The sequence below is a fragment of the Oncorhynchus mykiss genome, chromosome 6 (assembly GCF_013265735.2).
Source record: "Oncorhynchus mykiss isolate Arlee chromosome 6, USDA_OmykA_1.1, whole genome shotgun sequence".
In the NCBI taxonomy this organism is placed as follows: Eukaryota; Metazoa; Chordata; class Actinopteri; order Salmoniformes; family Salmonidae; genus Oncorhynchus; species Oncorhynchus mykiss.
Genome location: NC_048570.1, coordinates 87,830,044 through 87,850,760, shown reverse-complemented (window position 1 = coordinate 87,850,760; position 20,717 = coordinate 87,830,044). Strand labels below are relative to the sequence as shown.

General features: G+C 42.8%; 1 protein-coding gene across 1 annotated transcript in view; it reads left to right on the top strand.

The window, feature by feature from the left end:
* Window positions 1-20,717, top strand: part of LOC110526751 (integrin alpha-11-like) — an 87,225-nt gene that overhangs the window by 9,665 nt on the left and 56,843 nt on the right. Inside the window, exon 2 of the mRNA XM_036981392.1 lies at window positions 15,192-15,303. Within this exon, the coding sequence (XP_036837287.1) occupies window positions 15,192-15,303 (112 nt within the window). The remainder of the gene's footprint in view (window positions 1-15,191; window positions 15,304-20,717) is intronic.

Sequence of the window (20,717 nt, the reverse complement as noted above, 5' to 3'; positions counted from 1 at the left end):
GAGTGGTCAGAAAAAAGCTTAAAGAAAAAAATAATCAAACACATTTGGTGTTCGCCAAAAGGCATGTGGGAGACTCCCCAAACATATGGAAGAAGGTACTCAGGTTAGATTAAACTAAAATTGAGCTTTTGGGCAATCAAGGCAAACACTATGTCTGGCGCAAACCCAATACCTCTCATCCCCCCCGAGAACAGCATCCCACAGTGAAGCATGGTGGTGGCATGCTGTCTTTCATTGGCAGAGTCTGGGAAACAGGTCAGAACATGAAGGAATGATGGATGGAGCTAAATACAGGGACACATTGAGGGAAACCTTATTCAGTCTTCAAGAGATTTGAGACTGGGACGGAGCTTCACCTTCCAGCAGGACAATGATCATAAGCATACTGCTAAAGCAACACTTGAGTGGTTTAAGGGGAAACTTTTAAATGTCTTGGAATGGCCTAGTCAAAGCACAGACCTCAATCGGATTTAAAATCTGTGGTATGACTTAAAGATTGCTGTACACCAGCGGAACCCATCCAACTTGAAGGAGCTGGAGCAGTTTTGCCTTAAAGAATGGGCAAAAATCCCAGTAGCTAGATGTGCCAAGCTTATAGAGACATACCCCAAGATAATTGCAGCTGTAATTGCTGAAAAAGGTGGCTCTACAAAGTATTGACTTTGGGGTGGTGAATAGTTATGCACGCTCAAGTTTTAATTTTTTTTTGGTCTTATTTCTTGCTTGTTTCACAATAAAAATATTTTGCATCTTCAAAGTGGTAGGTAGTATGTTGTGTAAATCAAATGAACAAACCGCCCAAAAACCTATTTTAATTCCAGATTGTATGGCAACAAAATAGGAAAAATGCCAAGGGGGTGAATAATTTCGCAAGCCACTGTGGACATGTGTGTGCCTTTCCAAATCATGTCCAATAAATTGAATTTACCACAGGTGGACTCCAATCAAGTTGTAGAAATATCTCAAGGATGATCAATGGAAGCAGGATGCACCTGAGCTCAATTTGAGTCTCATAGCAAAAGGTCTGAATACTTAAAACATTTGCAAACATTTCTAAAAACATATTTTTGCTTTGTCATTATGGGGTATTGTGTGTAGATTGCTGAGGAAATTGTTTTATTTAATCCATTTTAGAATAGGGCTGTAACGTAACAAAATGTGGGAAAAACGAAGGGATCTGAATACCTCCCAAAGGCACTGTATGCTCACATATACTCTTGTATAATTTCTCTTGACAGAGCAGCAACATCTGTTGGCAGAATATACTAGTGAGATATACATATTTTGGAGGATTATAAAGATATTTTATCTGCAATTGCAGTGCTCTCATTAGATTTAAAATCTTCAGCTGCCTTGATAGCAGACGTGATCTCCTTTAAAACTGTCAACGTGAAAAATCAAACTCTTCTAAAGAATGAACCATGACAGTACTTTATTTCAAAGGAAATGGTTATTGGCCTGACTTTGACTTTGATACTCTTCTAAAGAATGAACCACGACAGTACTTTATTTCAAAGGAAATGGTTATTGGCCGGACTTTGACTTTGATACTCTTCTAAAGAATGAACCATGACAGTACTTTATTTCAAAGGAAATGGTTATTGGCCGGACTTTGACTTTGATACTCTTCTAAAGAATGAACCACGACAGTACTTTATTTCAAAGGAAATGGTTATTGGCCTGACTTTGACTTTGATACTCTTCTAAAGAATGAACCATGACAGTACTTTATTTCAAAGGAAATGGTTATTGGCCTGACTTTGACTTTGATACTCTTCTAAAGAATGAACCATGACAGTACTTTATTTCAAAGGAAATGGTTATTGGCCTGACTTTGACTTTGATACTCTTCTAAAGAATGAACCATGACAGTACTTTATTTCAAAGGAAATGGTTATTGGCCGGACTTTGACTTTGATACTCTTCTAAAGAATGAACCATGACAGTACTTTATTTCAAAGGAAATGGTTATTGGCCGGACTTTGACTTTGATACTCTTCTAAAGAATGAACCATGACAGTACTTTATTTCAAAGGAAATGGTTATTGGCCTGACTTTGACTTTGATACTCTTCTAAAGAATGAACCATGACAGTACTTTATTTCAAAGGAAATGGTTATTGGCCGGACTTTGACTTTGATACTCTTCTAAAGAATGAACCATGACAGTACTTTATTTCAAAGGAAATGGTTATTGGCCTGACTTTGACTTTGATACTCTTCTAAAGAATGAACCACGACAGTACTTTATTTCAAAGGAAATGGTTATTGGCCGGACTTTGACTTTGATACTCTTCTAAAGAATGAACCATGACAGTACTTTATTTCAAAGGAAATGGTTATTGGCCGGACTTTGACTTTGATACTCTTCTAAAGAATGAACCATGACAGTACTTTATTTCAAAGGAAATGGTTATTGGCCGGACTTTGACTTTGATACTCTTCTTTCATGGTATTGAATCTCAACTGTTAACTGCATCTCGCAAGTGACTGATGTTTTTCAAATGTATAGCCTACTTTCTATGAAAAATATATATATAATCATTTTAACTACTAGGGCCAGGACGATACCAGTATCGCGAAACTCCTTAGTATCATAACAAAGAAACCAAACACAATGCGGATTTAAGTTCTTTAGGAAAACAGCATTAATGTTGGAAACAAACATCATTAGTTTGTCTTTCAGAGTCACATTTATTTATTTTGTGTCTATAGCTCACAATATTTTACATACAGCAGGTGTTTAAAGGACTGAAAGAGTTTGGTCTGCTTTGTGTTTACATTTTTGCCATAGAAACAATATTGTGATAATGGTATGGTCCCGGCCCTAATAACTATTCCGACCAGCAATTAAATAACGAGTTCCAATGCATTTCACACGTTTGTCCAATACACACTTTTCTCTGTCAAGTCCATTTGTCCATCAAATGGAAATAAACATGTATTTGGCCAGTTTCTGCTTCTAACTATTTATTTAATATATCAGCTCTCTATACTGCTCTAATCTTGGTAAAAATGATTAGCAATACACAACAGAACCATACCTGAACTGCCGCTTGCAAACTCTCTGAACCATTGGTTTGCCTCTCAGTGCTGAAGCTAACCCAACTTTGACCTTCTATTTATTTGTTATGTCGCCTCATAAACTTTGTTGGTGCTTTTACGTTGTGATCTCAGTAACAATATACATTTCCCATGGAGAAAAAAGGATCACTTGACTTGGCCCTCAGAGCCTAACAGATTGTAGAGCTGTATAGAGAGGACTGAGAGTGGGGTTTAGGGTATTCAAAATAGGCCCTACTGTGTTGACGTAAGAGAAGGGGGGGCTTGTCCTGTGGTCTGTTTTTGTGTGCTCTATGAAATCCATCTCTTCAACTCACTGGGCTGGGTTCTGACTGTTCACTGTGCTGGGTACTGACTGTTCACTGTGCTGGGTACTGACTGTTCACTGTGCTGGGTACTGACTGCTCACTGGGCTGGGTTCTGACTGTTCACTGTGCTGGGTACTGACTGTTCACTGTGCTGGGTACTGACTGCTCACTGGGCTGGGTACTGACTGTTCACTGGGATGGGTTCTGACTTCTCACTGGGATGGGTACTGACTGCTCACTGGGATGGGTTCTGACTGCTCACTGGGCTGGGTACTGACTGCTCACTGGGCTGGGTACTGACTGCTCACTGGGCTGGGTACTGACTGCTCACTGGGCTGGGTACTGACTGCTCACTGGGCTGGGTACTGACTGCTCACTGGGATGGGTTCTGACTGCTCACTGGGCTGGGTACTGACTGCTCACTGGGATGGGTTCTGACTGCTCACTGGGCTGGGTACTGACTGCTCACTGGGATGGGTTCTGACTGCTCACTGGGATGGGTTCTGACTGATTACTAAGTAATGTTTTGACTGCTCACTGGGATGGGTTCTGACTGCTCACTGGGATGGGTTCTGTGTGCTCACTGGGTTGGGTTCTGACTGCTCAAGGTGCTGGGTTCTGACTGCTCAAGGTGCTGGGTTCTGACTGCTCACAGGGATGGGTTCTGACCGCTCACAGGGTTGGGTTCTGACCACTCAAGGGGTTGTGTTCTGACTGCTCACAGGGTTGGGTTCTGACCGCTCACAGGGTTGGGTTCTGACCACTCAAGGGGTTGGGTTCTGACTGCTCAAGGTGCTGGGTTCTGAATGCTCACAGGGATGGGTTCTGACCACTCAAGGGGTTGGGTTCTGACTGCTCACAGGGTTGGGTTCTGACTGCTCACAGTGTTGGGTTCTGACTGCTCACAGGGTTGGGTTCTGACTGCTCACAGGGATGGGTTCTGACCACTCAAGGGGTTGGGTTCTGACTGCTAACAGGGTTGGGTTCTGACCGCTCACAGGGTTGGGTTCTGACTGCTTACAGGGTTGGGTTCTGACTGCTCACAGGGATGGGTTCTGACCGCTCACAGGGTTGGGTTCTGACTGCTCACAGGGATGGGTTCTGACCGCTCACAGGGTTGGGTTCTGACTGCTCACAGGGTTGTGTTCTGACTGCTCACAGGGTTGGGTTCTGACTGCTCACAGGGTTGGGTTCTGACTGCTCACAGGGTTGGGATCTGACTGCTCACAGGGTTGGGATCTGACTGCTCACAGGGTTGTGTTCTGACTGCTCACAGGGTTGGGTTCTGACTGCTCACAGGGTTGGGTTCTGACTGCTCACAGGGTTGTGTTCTGACTGCTCACAGGGTTGGGTTCTGACTGCTCACAGGGTTGGGTTCTGACTGCTCACAGGGTTGTGTTCTGACTGCTCACAGGGTTGTGTTCTGACTGCTCACAGGGTTGGGTTCTGACTGCTCACAGGGTTGGGTTCTGACTGCTCACAGGGTTGGGATCTGACCGCTCACAGGGATGGGTTCTGACTGCTCACAGGGTTGGGTTCTGACCGCTCACAGGGTTGGGTTCTGACTGCTCACAGGGTTGGGTTCTGACCGCTCACAGGGTTGGGTTCTGACTGCTCACAGGGTTGGGTTCTGACCGCTCACAGGGTTGGGTTCTGACCGCTCACAGGGTTGGGTTCTGACCGCTCACAGGGTTGGGTTCTGACCGCTCACAGGGTTGGGTTCTGACCGCTCACAGGGTTGGGTTCTGACCGCTCACAGGGTTGGGTTCTGACCGCTCACAGGGTTGGGTTCTGACCGCTCACAGGGTTGGGTTCTGACTCCTCACAGGGTTGGGTTCTGACTCCTCACAGGGTTGGGTTCTGACCGCTCACAGGGTTGGGTTCTGACCGCTCACAGGGTTGGGTTCTGACTCCTCACAGGGTTGGGTTCTGACTCCTCACAGGGTTGGGTTCTGACCGCTCACAGGGTTGGGTTCTGACTCCTCACAGGGTTGGGTTCTGACTGCTCACAGGGTTGGGTTCTGACTGTGAAATCTTTTTTTCCAAGTAATAATCCTCTAACTGTATGTCATTAAGCGTGATGACTTTTAAAGCTGCCTCTTTCTTTCTCTTGATACTTCTCCATTTCTCTCTCTATTTCCTGCTCTACGTTAGTGTTATATCACTGTCATCACAAGCTGGCTCATAGCCCTTGACGTCAGACAAGAAAAATTGCAATGAAATGTAAATCCCAACATGAACCCTGACCTTACAGTAGCCAAGACGTCTGTCTTCCACTGTATATAATATAGAGACAAAGTGGTGTGAGACCGGTGAACCGAAGACACTGTATACAGCTGGAGTTGAAGGAGAAGATAGATGAATGAAGAGCCAGAATGAAAGGAAGTTATGTTGACGAAGATTACGTTTTCCATCCTGCTCTCTCCTCTCTGTCAAGAAGAAGATCTACTCATGTCTTCCATCTCCTCAACAAAAATGTGCTTGCTGCTTGCTTCCTCCGTTGGAAATAAAAAATCCACATGATGCTGTTTTCATTAATAAGCCATTTTGGGTAACTTGGTGACAGCGAGAAAAGCCGAAAAAGTATCGTCTCTGATACGCATTTTAATTGAATCCAGAAGGGAATTGCGTTTTCCCATAATGCTCTTAGTGTCCAGAGGAAGTGAGGAGAAGTAATCTACACAATCACAAATCCGGTCTGTCTTTTGATCAGTCCCCATAGTTGTGTTTGCGGTCCTTTCCATTTTGTTCTCTGAGATGAATTTGTCTTGTCTGGTTCCCACATGGTCTAATCAGGGTTTCACCACAGTGCTTAAACGCTCTGCTCAACTTCTACCAGAAATACACATCTGGGAAGGCATGTGGGTTGCAATTATTGATCTTTCTCAGCTCATCACCTGTGGTTGATTTCTAAATCTGATCTCACGTACAGAAAACAATTAAGGGGGTCGAATTTGACTGGGAAGGTAATTCCCTAAACTGATGTGAGCATCTTACAGTCAATGGTCAGTCATCATCTGATGAAGAGTGATCTGCCAATCAGAGGGCTGCTGCCTGGCATCAGTATTCTAGATGCCATCTCCAGCCTTTATGCCATTAAAAGCAAGGCACTCAGTGTGTTTGCCTCGGGTGTTGGTAGAAAACAAATAGATGAATTTACGTTTCCTCAGAATAGGACAATAAGGTATGCTTCTGTTCTTCTTGTCGTAAAGTCTTGTCTTAGCCAAGTACAATGGCAATAACCTTAAATAATGTTATTCAGTGTAGATCTGTGCTATTCTGACTTTAGTGTTCATTCAGTGCTACATAATGTTGGCATCTAGTAAAAGGTCATCTATTTTGGTATTTGTTTCATTAGTCCCATTGTTGATACAGTTCCATGTTTTACAATGTCAGCAATCAACTTTTCAAGACATACTGTACATCTCAAAATACAGAAATACAGCAGGTATGATGCATTTTGTACACCGGCTGTTTTTCTGTATTTAAAAAAAAGAAGTTAATATAATTTTTCTGTGGAGTTTTCCTTTAATGTACTTTGTATACAGTATGTCCATTTAAATGAGCAGGATGGAAATATCCATGTAAGCTGCTACATGATTTCAACATCCAGTCTTCAAATCAAATTACATTTATTTATATAGCCCTTTGTACATCAGCTGATATCTCAAAGATCTGTACAGAAACCCAGTGTAAAACCCAAAACAGCAAGCAATGCAGGTGTAGAAGCACGGTGGCTAGGAAAAACTCCCTAGAAAGGCCAAAACCTAGGAAGAAACCTAAAGAGGAACCAGGCTATGAGGGGTGGCCAGTCCTCTTCTGGCTGTGCCGGGTGGAGATTATAACAGAACATGGCCAAGATGTTTAAATGTTCATAAATGACCAGCATGGTTAAATAATGATAATCACAGTAGTTGTCGAGGGTGCAGCAAGTCAGCACCTCAGGAGTAAATGTCAGTTGGCTTTTCATAGCCGGTCATTAAGAGTATCTCTACCACTCCTGCTGTCTCTAGAGAGTTGAAAATAGCAGATCTGGGACAGGTAGCAGTCCGGTGAACAGGTCAGGATTACATAGCCGCAGGCAGAACAGTTGAAACTGGAGCAGCAGCACGGCCAGGTGGACTGGGGACAGCAAGGAGTCATCATGCCAGGTAGTCCTGAGGCATGGTCCTAGGGCTCAGGTCCTCCGAGAGAATGAGAGAATTAGAGAGAGCATACTTAAATTCACACAGGACACCGGATAAGACAGGAGAAGGACTCCAGATATAACAAACTGACCCTAGCCCCCCGACACATAAACTACTGCAGCATAAATACTGGAGGCTGAGACAGGAGGGGTCAGGAGACACTGTGGCCCCATCCGATGATACCCCCGGACAGGGCCAAACAGGAAGGATATAACCCCACCCACTTTGCCAAAGCACAGCCCTCACACCATCTTCAACCACCAACTTACCATCCTGAGACAAGACCGAGTATAGCCCACAAAGATCTCCGCCACAGCACAACCCAAGGGGGGGGGGGGGGGGGGGGGGGGGCAACCCAGACAGGAAGATCACGTCAGTGACTCAACCCACTCAAGTGTGTTGCACCCCTCCTAGGGATGGCATGAAAGAGCACCAGTAAGCCAGTGACTCAGCCCCTGTAATAAGGTTAGAGGCAGAGAATCCCATTGGAGAGTGGGGAACCGGCCAGGCAGAGACAGCAAGGGTGGTTCGTTGCTCCAGAGCCTTTCCATTCACCTTCACACTCCTGGGCCAGACTACACTCAATCATATGACCCACTGAAGAGATGAGTCTTCAGTAAAGACTTAAAGGTTGAGACCGAGTTTGCGTCTCTCACATGGGTAGGCAGACCATTCCATAAAAATGGAGCTCTATAGGAGAAAGCCCTGCCTCCAGCTGTTTGCTTAGAAATTATAGGGACAATTAGGAGGCCTGTGTCTTGTGACCGTAGCGTACGTGTAGGTATGTACGGCAGGACCAAATCAGAAAGATAGGTAGGAGCAAGCCCATGTAATGCTTTGTAGGTTAGCAGTAAAACCTTGAAATCAGCCCTTGCCTTAACAGGAAGCCAGTGTAGGGAGGCTAGCACTGGAGTAATATGATCAAATTGTTTGGTTCTAGTCAGGATTCTATCAGCCGTATTTAGCACTAACTGAAGTTTATTTAGTGCTTTATCCGGGTAGCCGGAAAGTAGAGCATTACAGTAGTCTAACCTTGAATTAACAAAAGCATGGATTAATTTTTCTGCATCATTTTTGGACAGAAAGTTTCTGATTTTTGCAATGTTACGTAGATGGAAAAAGCTGTCCTTGAAACAGTCTTGATATGTTCTTCAAAAGAGAGATCAGAGTCCAGAGTAGCGCCGAGGTCCTTCACAGTTTTATTTGAGACGACTGTACAACCATCAAGATTAATTGTCGGATTCAACAGAAGATCTCTTTGTTTCTTGGGACCTAGAACAAGCATCTCTGTTTTGTCCGAGTTTAAAAGTAGAAAGTTTGCAGCCATCCACTTCCTTATGTCTGAAACACAGGCTTCTACCGAGGGCAATTTTGGGGCTTCACCATGTTTCATTGAAATGTACAGCTGTGTGTTATCCGCATAGCAGTGAAAGTTAACATTATGTTTTCGAATGACATCCCCAAGAGGTAAAATATACAGTGAAAGCAATAGTGGTCCTAAAACGGAACCTTGAGGAACACCGAAATTTACAGTTGATTTGTCAGAGTACAAACCATTCACAGAGACAAACTGATATCTTTCCGACAGATAAGATCTAAACCAGGCCAGAACTTGTAGACCAATTTGGGTTTCCAATTTCTCCAAAAGAATGTGGTGATCGATGATATCAAAAGCAGCAGTAAGGTCTAGGAGCACGAGGACAGATGTTAGAGACTCGGTCTGATGCCATTAAAAGGTAATTTACCACCTTCAGAAGTGCAGTCTCAGTGTTATGATGGGGTCTAATACCAGACTGAAGTATTTCGTATATATTGTTTGTCTTCAGGAAGGCAATGAGTTGCTGCGCAACAGCTTTTTCAAACATTTTTGAGAGGAATGGAAGATTCGATATAGGCCGATAGTTTTTTTATATTTTCTGGGTCAAGGTTTGGCTTTTTCAAGAGAGGCTTTATTACTGCCACTTTTAGTGAGTTTGGTACACATCTGGTGGATAGAGAGCCGTTTATTATATTCAACATAGGAGGACCAAGCACAGGAAGCAGCTCTTTCAGTAGTCTTCTGCACTATAACATGAATGATCAACTTCAATATGACTACTACCACTAATCCTCACACAAATCTTCAGCCATCCATCCACCCCTTTCAATATGACTACTACCGCTTACAAAACTTTCAGCCATCCATCCACCCCTTTCAATATGATTACTACCGCTTCTCCTCACACAAACCTTCAGCCATCCATCCACCCCTTTCAATATGACTACTACCGCTTACAAAACCTTCAGCCATCCATCCACCCCTTTCAATATGACTACTACCGCTTACAAAACCTTCAGCCATCCATCCACCCCTTTCAATATGAATACTATCGCTTACAAAACCTTCAGCCATCCATCCACCCCTTTCAATATGACTACTACCGCTTCTCCTCACACAAACCTTCAGCCATCCATCCACCCCTTTCAATATGACTACTACCGCTTACAAAACCTTCAGCCATCCATCCACCCCTTTCAATATGACTACTACCGCTTACAAAACCTTCAGCCATCCATCCACCCCTTTCAATATGACTACTACCGCTTCTCCTCACACAAACCTTCAGCCATCCATCCACCCCTTTCAATATGACTATTAACGCTTATCCTCACACAAACCTTCAGCCATCCATCCACCCCATTCAATATGACTACTAACGCTTATCCTCACACAAACCTTCAGCCATCCATCCACCCCTTTCAATATGACTACTACCGCTTACAAAACCTTCAGCCATCCATCCACCCCTTTCAATATGACTACTACCGCTTCTCCTCACACAAACCTTCAGCCATCCATCCACCCCTTTCAATATGACTACTACCGCTTACAAAACCTTCAGCCATCCATCCACCCCTTTCAATATGACTACTACCGCTTACAAAACCTTCAGCCATCCATCCACCCCTTTCAATATGACTACTACCGCTTCTCCTCACACAAACCTTCAGCCATCCATCCACCCCTTTCAATATGACTACTACCTCTCCTCCTCACACAAACCTTCAGCCATCCATCCACCCCTTTCAATATGACTACTAACACTTATCCTCACACAAACCTTCAGCCATCCATCCACCCCATTCAATATGACTAATACCGCTTCTCCTCACACAAACCTTCAGCCATCCATCCACCCCTTTCAATATGACTACTACCGCTTACAAAACCTTCAGCCATCCATCCACCCCTTTCAATATGACTAATACCGCTTCTCCTCACACAAACCTTCAGCCATCCATCCACCCCTTTCAATATGACTACTAACGCTTATCCTCACACAAACCTTCAGCCATCCATCCACCCCATTCAATATGACTACTAACGCTTATCCTCACACAAACCTTCAGCCATCCATCCACCCCTTTCAATATGACTACTACCGCTTACAAAACCTTCAGCCATCCATCCACCCCTTTCAATATGACTACTACCGCTTCTCCTCACACAAACCTTCAGCCATCCATCCACCCCTTTCAATATGACTACTACCGCTTACAAAACCTTCAGCCATCCATCCACCCCTTTCAATATGACTACTACCGCTTACAAAACCTTCAGCCATCCATCCACCCCTTTCAATATGACTACTACCGCTTCTCCTCACACAAACCTTCAGCCATCCATCCACCCCTTTCAATATGACTACTACCTCTCCTCCTCACACAAACCTTCAGCCATCCATCCACCCCTTTCAATATGACTACTAACGCTTATCCTCACACAAACCTTCAGCCATCCATCCACCCCATTCAATATGACTAATACCGCTTCTCCTCACACAAACCTTCAGCCATCCATCCACCCCTTTCAATATGACTACTACCGCTTACAAAACCTTCAGCCATCCATCCACCCCTTTCAATATGACTACTACCGCTTCTCCTCACACAAACCTTCAGCCATCCATCCACCCCTTTCAATATGACTACTAACGCTTACAAAACCTTCAGCCATCCATCCACCCCTTTCAATATGACTACTACTGCTTACAAAACCTTCAGCCATCCATCCACCCCTTTCAATATGACTACTACCGCTTACAAAACCTTCAGCCATCCATCCACCCCATTCAATATGACTAATATCGCTTCTCCTCACACAAACCTTCAGCCATCCATCCACCCCTTTCAATATGACTACTACCGCTTACAAAACCTTCAGCCATCCATCCACCCCTTTCAATATGACTACTACCGCTTCTCCTCCCACAAACCTTCAACCATCCATCCACCCCTTTCAATATGACTACTACCGCTTACAAAACCTTCAGCCATCCATCCACCCCTTTCAATATGAATACTATCGCTTACAAAACCTTCAGCCATCCATCCACCCCTTTCAATATGACTACTACCGCTTCTCCTCACACAAACCTTCAGCCATCCATCCACCCCTTTCAATATGACTACTACCGCTTACAAAACCTTCAGCCATCCATCCACCCCTTTCAATATGACTACTACCGCTTATCCTCACACAAACCTTCAGCCATCCATCCACCCCTTTCAATATGACTACTACCGCTTACAAAACCTTCAGCCATCCCTCCATCCACCCCTTTCAATATGACTACTACTGCTTATCCTCACACAAACCTTCAGCCATCCATCCACCCCTTTCAATATGATTACTACCGCTTACAAAACCTTCAGCCATCCATCCACCCCTTTCAATATGACTACTACCGCTTCTCCTCACACAAACCTTCAGCCATCCATCCACCCCTTTCAATATGACTACTACCTCTCCTCCTCACACAAACCTTCAGCCATCCATCCACCCCTTTCAATATGACTACTAACGCTTATCCTCACACAAACCTTCAGCCATCCATCCACCCCATTCAATATGACTAATACCGCTTCTCCTCACACAAACCTTCAGCCATCCATCCACCCCTTTCAATATGACTACTACCGCTTACAAAACCTTCAGCCATCCATCCACCCCTTTCAATATGACTACTACCGCTTCTCCTCACACAAACCTTCAGCCATCCATCCACCCCTTTCAATATGACTACTAACGCTTACAAAACCTTCAGCCATCCATCCACCCCTTTCAATATGACTACTACTGCTTACAAAACCTTCAGCCATCCATCCACCCCTTTCAATATGACTACTACCGCTTACAAAACCTTCAGCCATCCATCCACCCCATTCAATATGACTAATACCGCTTCTCCTCACACAAACCTTCAGCCATCCATCCACCCCTTTCAATATGACTACTACCGCTTACAAAACCTTCAGCCATCCATCCACCCCTTTCAATATGACTACTACCGCTTCTCCTCCCACAAACCTTCAACCATCCATCCACCCCTTTCAATATGACTACTAACGCTTACAAAACCTTCAGCCATCCATCCACCCCTTTCAATATGACTACTACTGCTTACAAAACCTTCAGCCATCCATCCACCCCTTTCAATATGACTACTACCGCTTCTCCTCACACAAACCTTCAGCCATCCATCCACCCCTTTCAATATGACTACTACCTCTCCTCCTCACACAAACCTTCAGCCATCCATCCACCCCTTTTAATATGACTACTAACGCTTATCCTCACACAAACCTTCAGCCATCCATCCACCCCTTTCAATATGACTACTACCGCTTCTCCTCACACAAACCTTCAGCCATCCATCCACCCCTTTCAATATGACTACTACCTCTCCTCCTCACACAAACCTTCAGCCATCCATCCACCCCTTTTAATATGACTACTAACGCTTATCCTCACACAAACCTTCAGCCATCCATCCACCCCTTTCAATATGACTACTACCGCTTCTCCTCACACAAACCTTCAGCCATCCATCCACCCCTTTCAATATGACTACTATCGCTTACAAAACCTTCAGCCATCCATCCACCCCTTTCAATATGACTACTACCGCTTACAAAACCTTCAGCCATCCATCCACCCCTTTCAATATGACTACTACTGCTTATCCTCACACAAACCTTCAGCCATCCATCCACCCCTTTCAATATGACTACTACCGCTTACAAAACCTTCAGCCATCCCTCCATCCACCCCTTTCAATATGACTACTACTGCTTATCCTCACACAAACCTTCAGCCATCCATCCACCCCTTTCAATATGATTACTACCGCTTACAAAACCTTCAGCCATCCATCCACCCCTTTCAATATGACTACTACCGCTTACAAAACCTTCAGCCATCCATCCACCCCTTCCACCCACCCTCACGCAGACTGAGCAATGTCAATCAAACTCAGTGACAGACAGCTCTACTGTTTACCTACAGCCCCTACAGTGTAAAAGATCTGCTTGCCTTTTGGGACAAGGCTCTGTTTACAGTGAGCTAGGAGATCAGGGAGAGAGGGGTAAGGCCAGGGCTCTTCACAGGCATGAGGGGAATGGAAACAATTATCATTCTGAGATGACATCATGAGACCTCCATGGCTATGTTTGTTTCCTTACGAGATACTTAAGGTACTGGAGTCCAGGTGTCATAGCCTAGAGATATTCCAAGGGAAAATACTATAGTTTTCTTGGATCAGACGCATTAGCGGTAGCCTGTTTTCAATAGCACCTTAGAGGCTGCTGCCTATATACATAGACTTGAAATCACTGGCCACTTTAATAATGGAACACTAGTCACTTTAATAATATTTACATATTTTGCATTACTCATCTCATTTGTATATAATGTATTCTATTCTACTGTATTTTAGTCTATGCTGCTCCAACATTGCAAGTCCAAATATTTATATTTATTTTTTATTTTTTATTTATTTTATTTTATTTCACCTTTATTTAACCAGGTAGGCTAGTTGAGAACACCTTTATTTAACCAGGTAGGCTAGTTGAGAACACCTTTATTTAACCAGGTAGGCTAGTTGAGAACAAGTTCTCATTTGCAACTGCGACCTGGTCAAGATAAAGCATAGCAATCGACACATACAACAACACAGAGTTACACATGGAATAAACAAAACATACAGTCAATAATACAGTAGAACAAAAGAAAACAAAAAGTCTATATACAGTGAGTGCAAATGAGGTAAGATAAATTCGATTCCTTTACTTTAGATTTTGTGTGTATTGTTGTGAAATTGTTAGATAGTACTCATAAGATATTACTGCACTGGAGCTAGAAACACAAGCATTTTGCCACACCCGCAATAACATTTGCTAAACATGTGTATGTGACCAATACAAGTTGATTTGATTTGAATATCGAGACAAGACAAACACCCTCTCTGGCATGCTATCTGTATCCTTCTCGCACAAGGTGGCTGGCTACAAAGTCAGCATCAAAATGGCCGCCTTCCGGCTAATAACAGCTGTGATGCTCTTGGTACCGCTGGGTGAAAGTCTCAAACCCACACATGTCCTGTTTCTGATGAAACTCCAATCTATCGCTTCGAGTTTGTGTTACTTGGCTGGTGTTAATGTTCTAACCAGCATGAAATCTTTCTGTTGCACTTCAGGTCACAGGCAAAACACAAGCGTTTTTTGGGAAGTGTCTGTCGTAGCCAAATAAATATAACGTGCTGTCCAAGCATGCTATTAATGGCATGTGTTTGCCTTGCTGTGTCTGTTTCCAGGGCTCCATGATGGTTTCAACATCCACACCAAGAACCACAGGATCATCAAGGGCCCCAAGCAGGCCCAGTTTGGATACACTGTGCAGCAGCACGTTGCCGGGGGACAAAAGTGGTAAGACGATTATTTACATTTTATACAACGGGTGGGTCAAATCCTGAATGCTGATTGGTTAAAACCGCATTCCAGCCGATGTCCATTCCACAAGTTAACACTGGCTAAATCTATGACGTTAAAATGCCTATTTACTCTGTTCCATCTGACTGCACAATCCACTGTCTCGTCAGCCCAATCCACTGTCTCATCAGCCCAATCCACTGTCTCGTCAGCCCAATCCACTGTCTCGTCAGCCCAATCCACTGTCTCATCATCCCAATCCACTGTCTCGTCAGCCCAATCCACTGTCTCATCAGCCCAATCCACTGTCTTGTCAGCCCAATCCACTGTCTCATCAGCCCAATCCACTGTCTCATCAGCACAATCCAATGTCTCATCAGCACAATGCACTGTCTCATCAGCCCAATCCACTGTCTCATCAGCCCAATCCACTGTCTCGTCAACCCAGCCAAGCAATTTATAAACTTGATCTCCACCATAAAAGCATCTAGAGCTCACATTTATTTTAGACTGACATTTTGTATAAACCTTGCTGTCTGTCTCTCCAAAATGTGCAACATTGTTTCAATATTCAAATTCGATCTCCAGCTGTACCATAGTAATGAACGTGTCGGGAGTCGGGACGAGACAGACAGGCAATGTTTCTCAGACAGTCGAAATCATGAATCAGCTAGCATCATTTGTATGGATATATACAAAGAAATGCCAATTGAAAAAATATCAAACAAACTGAAGTGCAGCTAGTTTGCAGTCTTTCCAGCTTCAGTTTGAAGTGATTGTGTTAGCTGTGTTGTTAGCTAGCTCCTCTACCACATTATCACTTAAATGTGCATTTGTCATTTACTTGATGTACCTTGTCACTTCACTGACTTTCAGTTGCTTTGAGGTGAGGTACTGTAAGCATGCTTCAATGACTCTGCTAACAGGGGTCTTGCCACAGCTTTTTATTTACACTGTGATGTGAAACGCTAAGCCAAACGTAGCTAACTAAACAAACACAAGTCTTGGGTTGCTGACTCTCCAGGTCCATATAGTACTGTCTCAGAATGTAAAAGACTAGATTTCAAACAATCCCCAAAGTGACTACTGAGAGAATCTGTTTGGGTGCATTGTTTGAACTATTCCGAGGTAACAACCTCCTCACGTTGCAGACAGCGATGGTTAAAGTCAGGTAAAAGATGAAGTAGTTTTACTGTTCAACGTCTCCAAGTGCTGACACACACAGCATTGTTACTGTCTGTCTCGGGACTCTGGAGCCAGACAGGGAGATGTATCCGTTTCACTGCCAGGAAAGATAGCGAGCCATTTCTCCTGTAGTGTGGATTTGACTGTCATGATTTGTGCCTTGCAACACAAATTGAGCTCCTGAGCCGGACTTTTCACATTCATCATATTACCTCATAGCAGACCCTGACTGGTTATAAACACTGTTATTAGGCCAACTGGCACTGCGGTGATGGGGATTCATCGCTGGCATACTTTGTACGTCTGCTGGCCAGGGCTACACTGGAGCGATGCCCAGGACCAGCTGTGTGTGCTGCTGTGCGCGCGCACACACACACACACACACACACACACACACACACACACACACACATTTATCCACATTCGTTCATTCAATTTAGACTTGGGAAACCAGGTATGTGCTCTTGTATGTCATAATTGTATTACCAATGTGCAAATACATAGAGTCAGTGGGAAACAGAACACACAAGATGTACAACATGGCTAAATAAACAAAACAAAAAATATATATATATTGGCTTTAAATAAGTCATAAATTAAGCTTTTGGGTCTTGTAATAGTTCTAATTCAATAATCAATTTCAGGAGTCTTTTTGACCCTTTTTGACCCTTCAATGTATCTAAGTAATTTATAAATTATTTTTGAAAAACAATATGCAAAGGCTGTGTTTTTATGCATTTACTTTTATGGATATAAAATGTACCAAAAATAAGTAGAACATTCAATAGAAAATGATATGTTCTTATCTTCCATTATTATGGAAAGTTACGTTATATCTATTAGAATGGGTTTATTGGAAAGAGTTTTGTTTAGACTGGGTTGTTGGAAAGAGTTTTGTTTAGACTGGGTTGTTGGAAAGAGTTTTGTTTAGACTGGGTTGTTGGAAAGAGTTTTGTTTAGACTGGGTTGTTGGAAAGAGTTTTGTTTAGACTGGGTTGTTGGAAAGAGTTTTGTTTAGACTGGGTTGTTGGAAAGAGTTTTGTTTAGACTGGGTCGTTGGAAAGAGTTTTGTTTAGACTGGGTTGTTGGAAAGAGCTTTGTTTAGACTGGGTTGTTGGAAAGAGCTTTGTTTAGACTGGGTTGTTGGAAAGAGTTTTGTTTAGACTGTGTTGTTGGAAAGAGTTTTGTTTAGACTGGGTTGTTGGAAAGAGTTTTGTTTAGACTGGGTTGTTGGAAAGAGTTTTGTTTAGACTGGGTTGTTGGAAAGAGTTTTGTTTAGACTGGGTTGTTGGAAAGAGTTTTGTTTAGACTGGGTTGTTGGAAAGAGTTTTGTTTAGACTGGGTTGTTGGAAAGAGTTTTGTTTAGACTGGGTTGTTGGAAAGAGTTTTGTTTCTACCCAGGTATGTTTTTTACACCAGCTGTATTTCTGTATTTTTACTGATATATCTTAAACACTTGATGGCTGACATTCATGTATGATCTTTTGGGGGGGGGGGGCATCACAATATAAAGTACACATTCTTAGTCGACCTGAACGACATGCTAACCTAGCCTTATGTTAGGGACACTGTCAGGCACAAAACCCACAGAAACAAATCCAGTGTATTTATGGCTTGGAACGCTGCTCAGCCTACCATGCCTACTTGTCCCATAGAAAAAGGTCTGATGAAGTTGACATGTGAGGAATATGGATGTCAAGAGAGGACCCACACGTCTGAGGTAACTGTCTGCTGAGACAAATAAACACAGACATAATGGAATGAGGCACAGCAACATTGGCTGTGTTCTTTATAAACAAAATGGCTACAGGCGTAATACAGTTTGGAATGGGATTCATGGAAGTCCTTCCAGGGTTTACAGCATTTTATATTCCAAAACAATTTTACAAGCTGTGAAACTATATTCAAAAATGCTTTTTGTTAAACTGAGGAAACCTTTGTTGGGATTATCTAGAAAAGACATGGTTTAGCCTTCGCTAGGGGGTTATGCTAAAACGTCAGCGATTGTTCCACATTACAGCTCCCCCCCTACTTTGTGCAATTTCTGCCTGAAGACATACCCAAATCTAACAGCCTAGCTCAGGCACAGAACCAAGGATATGCATATTCTTGGTACCATTTGAAAGAAAACACTCTGAAGTTTGTGTACATGTGAATTGAATGTAGGAGAATATAACACAATAGATCTGGTTTAGAAAAAACAATTAAAAAAAACAGACGTTTTTTATTTTTTATTTTTGTATCATCATCTTTAACTACACATTAGTTACACATTAATAATGTCTGGATAACACTGTAATAACACATTAATAAAGGCTGGATAACACTGTAATAACACATTAATAATGGCTGGATAACACTGTAATAACACATTAATAATGGCTGGATAACACTGTAATAACACATTAATAATGGCTGGATAACACTGTAATAACACATTAATAATGGCTGGATAACACTGTAATAACACATTAATAATGGCTGGATAACACTGTAATAACACATTAATAATGGCTGGATAACACTGTAATAACACATTAATAAAGGCTGGATAACACTGTAATAACACATTAATAATGGCTGGATAACACTGTAATAACACATTAATAATGGCTGGATAACACTGTAATAACACATTGATAAAGGCTGGATAACACTGTAACAACGCATTAATAAAGGCTGGATAACACTGTAATAACACATTAATAAAGGCTGAATAACACTGTAATAACACATTAATAATGGCTGGTTAACACTGTAATAACACATTAATAATGGCTGGATAACACTGTAATAACACATTAATAATGGCTGGATAACACTGTAATAACACATTAATAATGGCTGGATAACACTGTAATAACACATTAATAAAGGCTGGATAACACTGTAATAACACATTAATAATGGCTGGATAACACTGTAATAACACATTAATAAAGGCTGGATAACACTGTAATAACAAACTCTAACCACTATGACCCACTTCCCTACTATAGAGACTCTCTTAAGGCTCACACACATTGCACCAAATGTGTCTAACGTTTGTCTGCCGATCATTCAACATGCTGTTTTAGGTACCACCCACTGTAGACATCTAAACTCCTAGATTTTTCACGGGATTTTACATGTAAAATTTGTGGGCACTCTGTTCACAAATTACCTGCAGAGGTGCTAAGAACTCTCGGCCAGCAAACTCTATTGGTGCGTCTGAGCCCTTAGGGCCCAGTAGCAGCTCCCGGGCCGGCCGACAGCCGACCCTGTCAGTTACTGATTTCAGGAGCATAGCGGGGGAGTGTTTTAATGGTGATGGTTGGAGGGAAGTTGGCAACACTAGCTAGTCAGCTGTGGTTTGTGAAGCAAAGGAGTCCAAGGATATGAAGGGAGTGTGTGAGCTTCCCTCTGCTTCATCGTGAGGCGTAAGACAGAATTCTTACATCTGTTCAGTCTTCAGTACCCTGAAGACTGCTTTCACGTCATCTTAGAGTGTCAGCCAGGGTGACGGACCAGAATTGAACCTCACAACTGTTGCCAGCACAGTTAATCAATAAAATGTTGGCAGCATTGCTTAGATTTGATTTGAATAATTTCACATGTATCTTGAGGAAACATTTGCTGTCACTGATCTTTTTATTTGCTAGCCCATGAGACACAAATATGACTTGCTAACACTGGATGTCTACAAACTTCTACAATGATTGTCCTACAGAACTACACACCGTTAGAGACACAGCTGTTACCTTATGTGAGACACTGGCCTCAATGGGGCGGCAGGGTAGCCTAGCGGTTAGAGCATTGGACTAGTAACCGAAAGGTTGCAAGTTCAAATTCCCGAGCTGACAAGGTACAAATCTGTCGTTCTGCCCCTGAACAGGCAGTTAACCCACTGTTCCTAGGCCGTCATTGAAAATAAGAATTTGTTCTTAACTGACTTGCCTAGTAAAATAAAGGTAAAATAAAAAATAAAAAATAAAAATGCAACAGTTGCAACATACAGTGCTTGATGATTTAATACAGTCATATCTTTAAAGGATTGTAACATTGTGTCCAATTGTTTTTCTTCTTCTTCTCCTTCTTCCTCATGGTGGTTGGCAATCCCCCTTGGCTTTCAGTAACGTCCACTAGATAGATAGTGTTGGGTAGACATCCACTAGATGGATAGTGTTGGGTAAACGTTCACTAGATGGATAGTGTTGGGTAGACGTCCACTAGATACATAGTGTTGG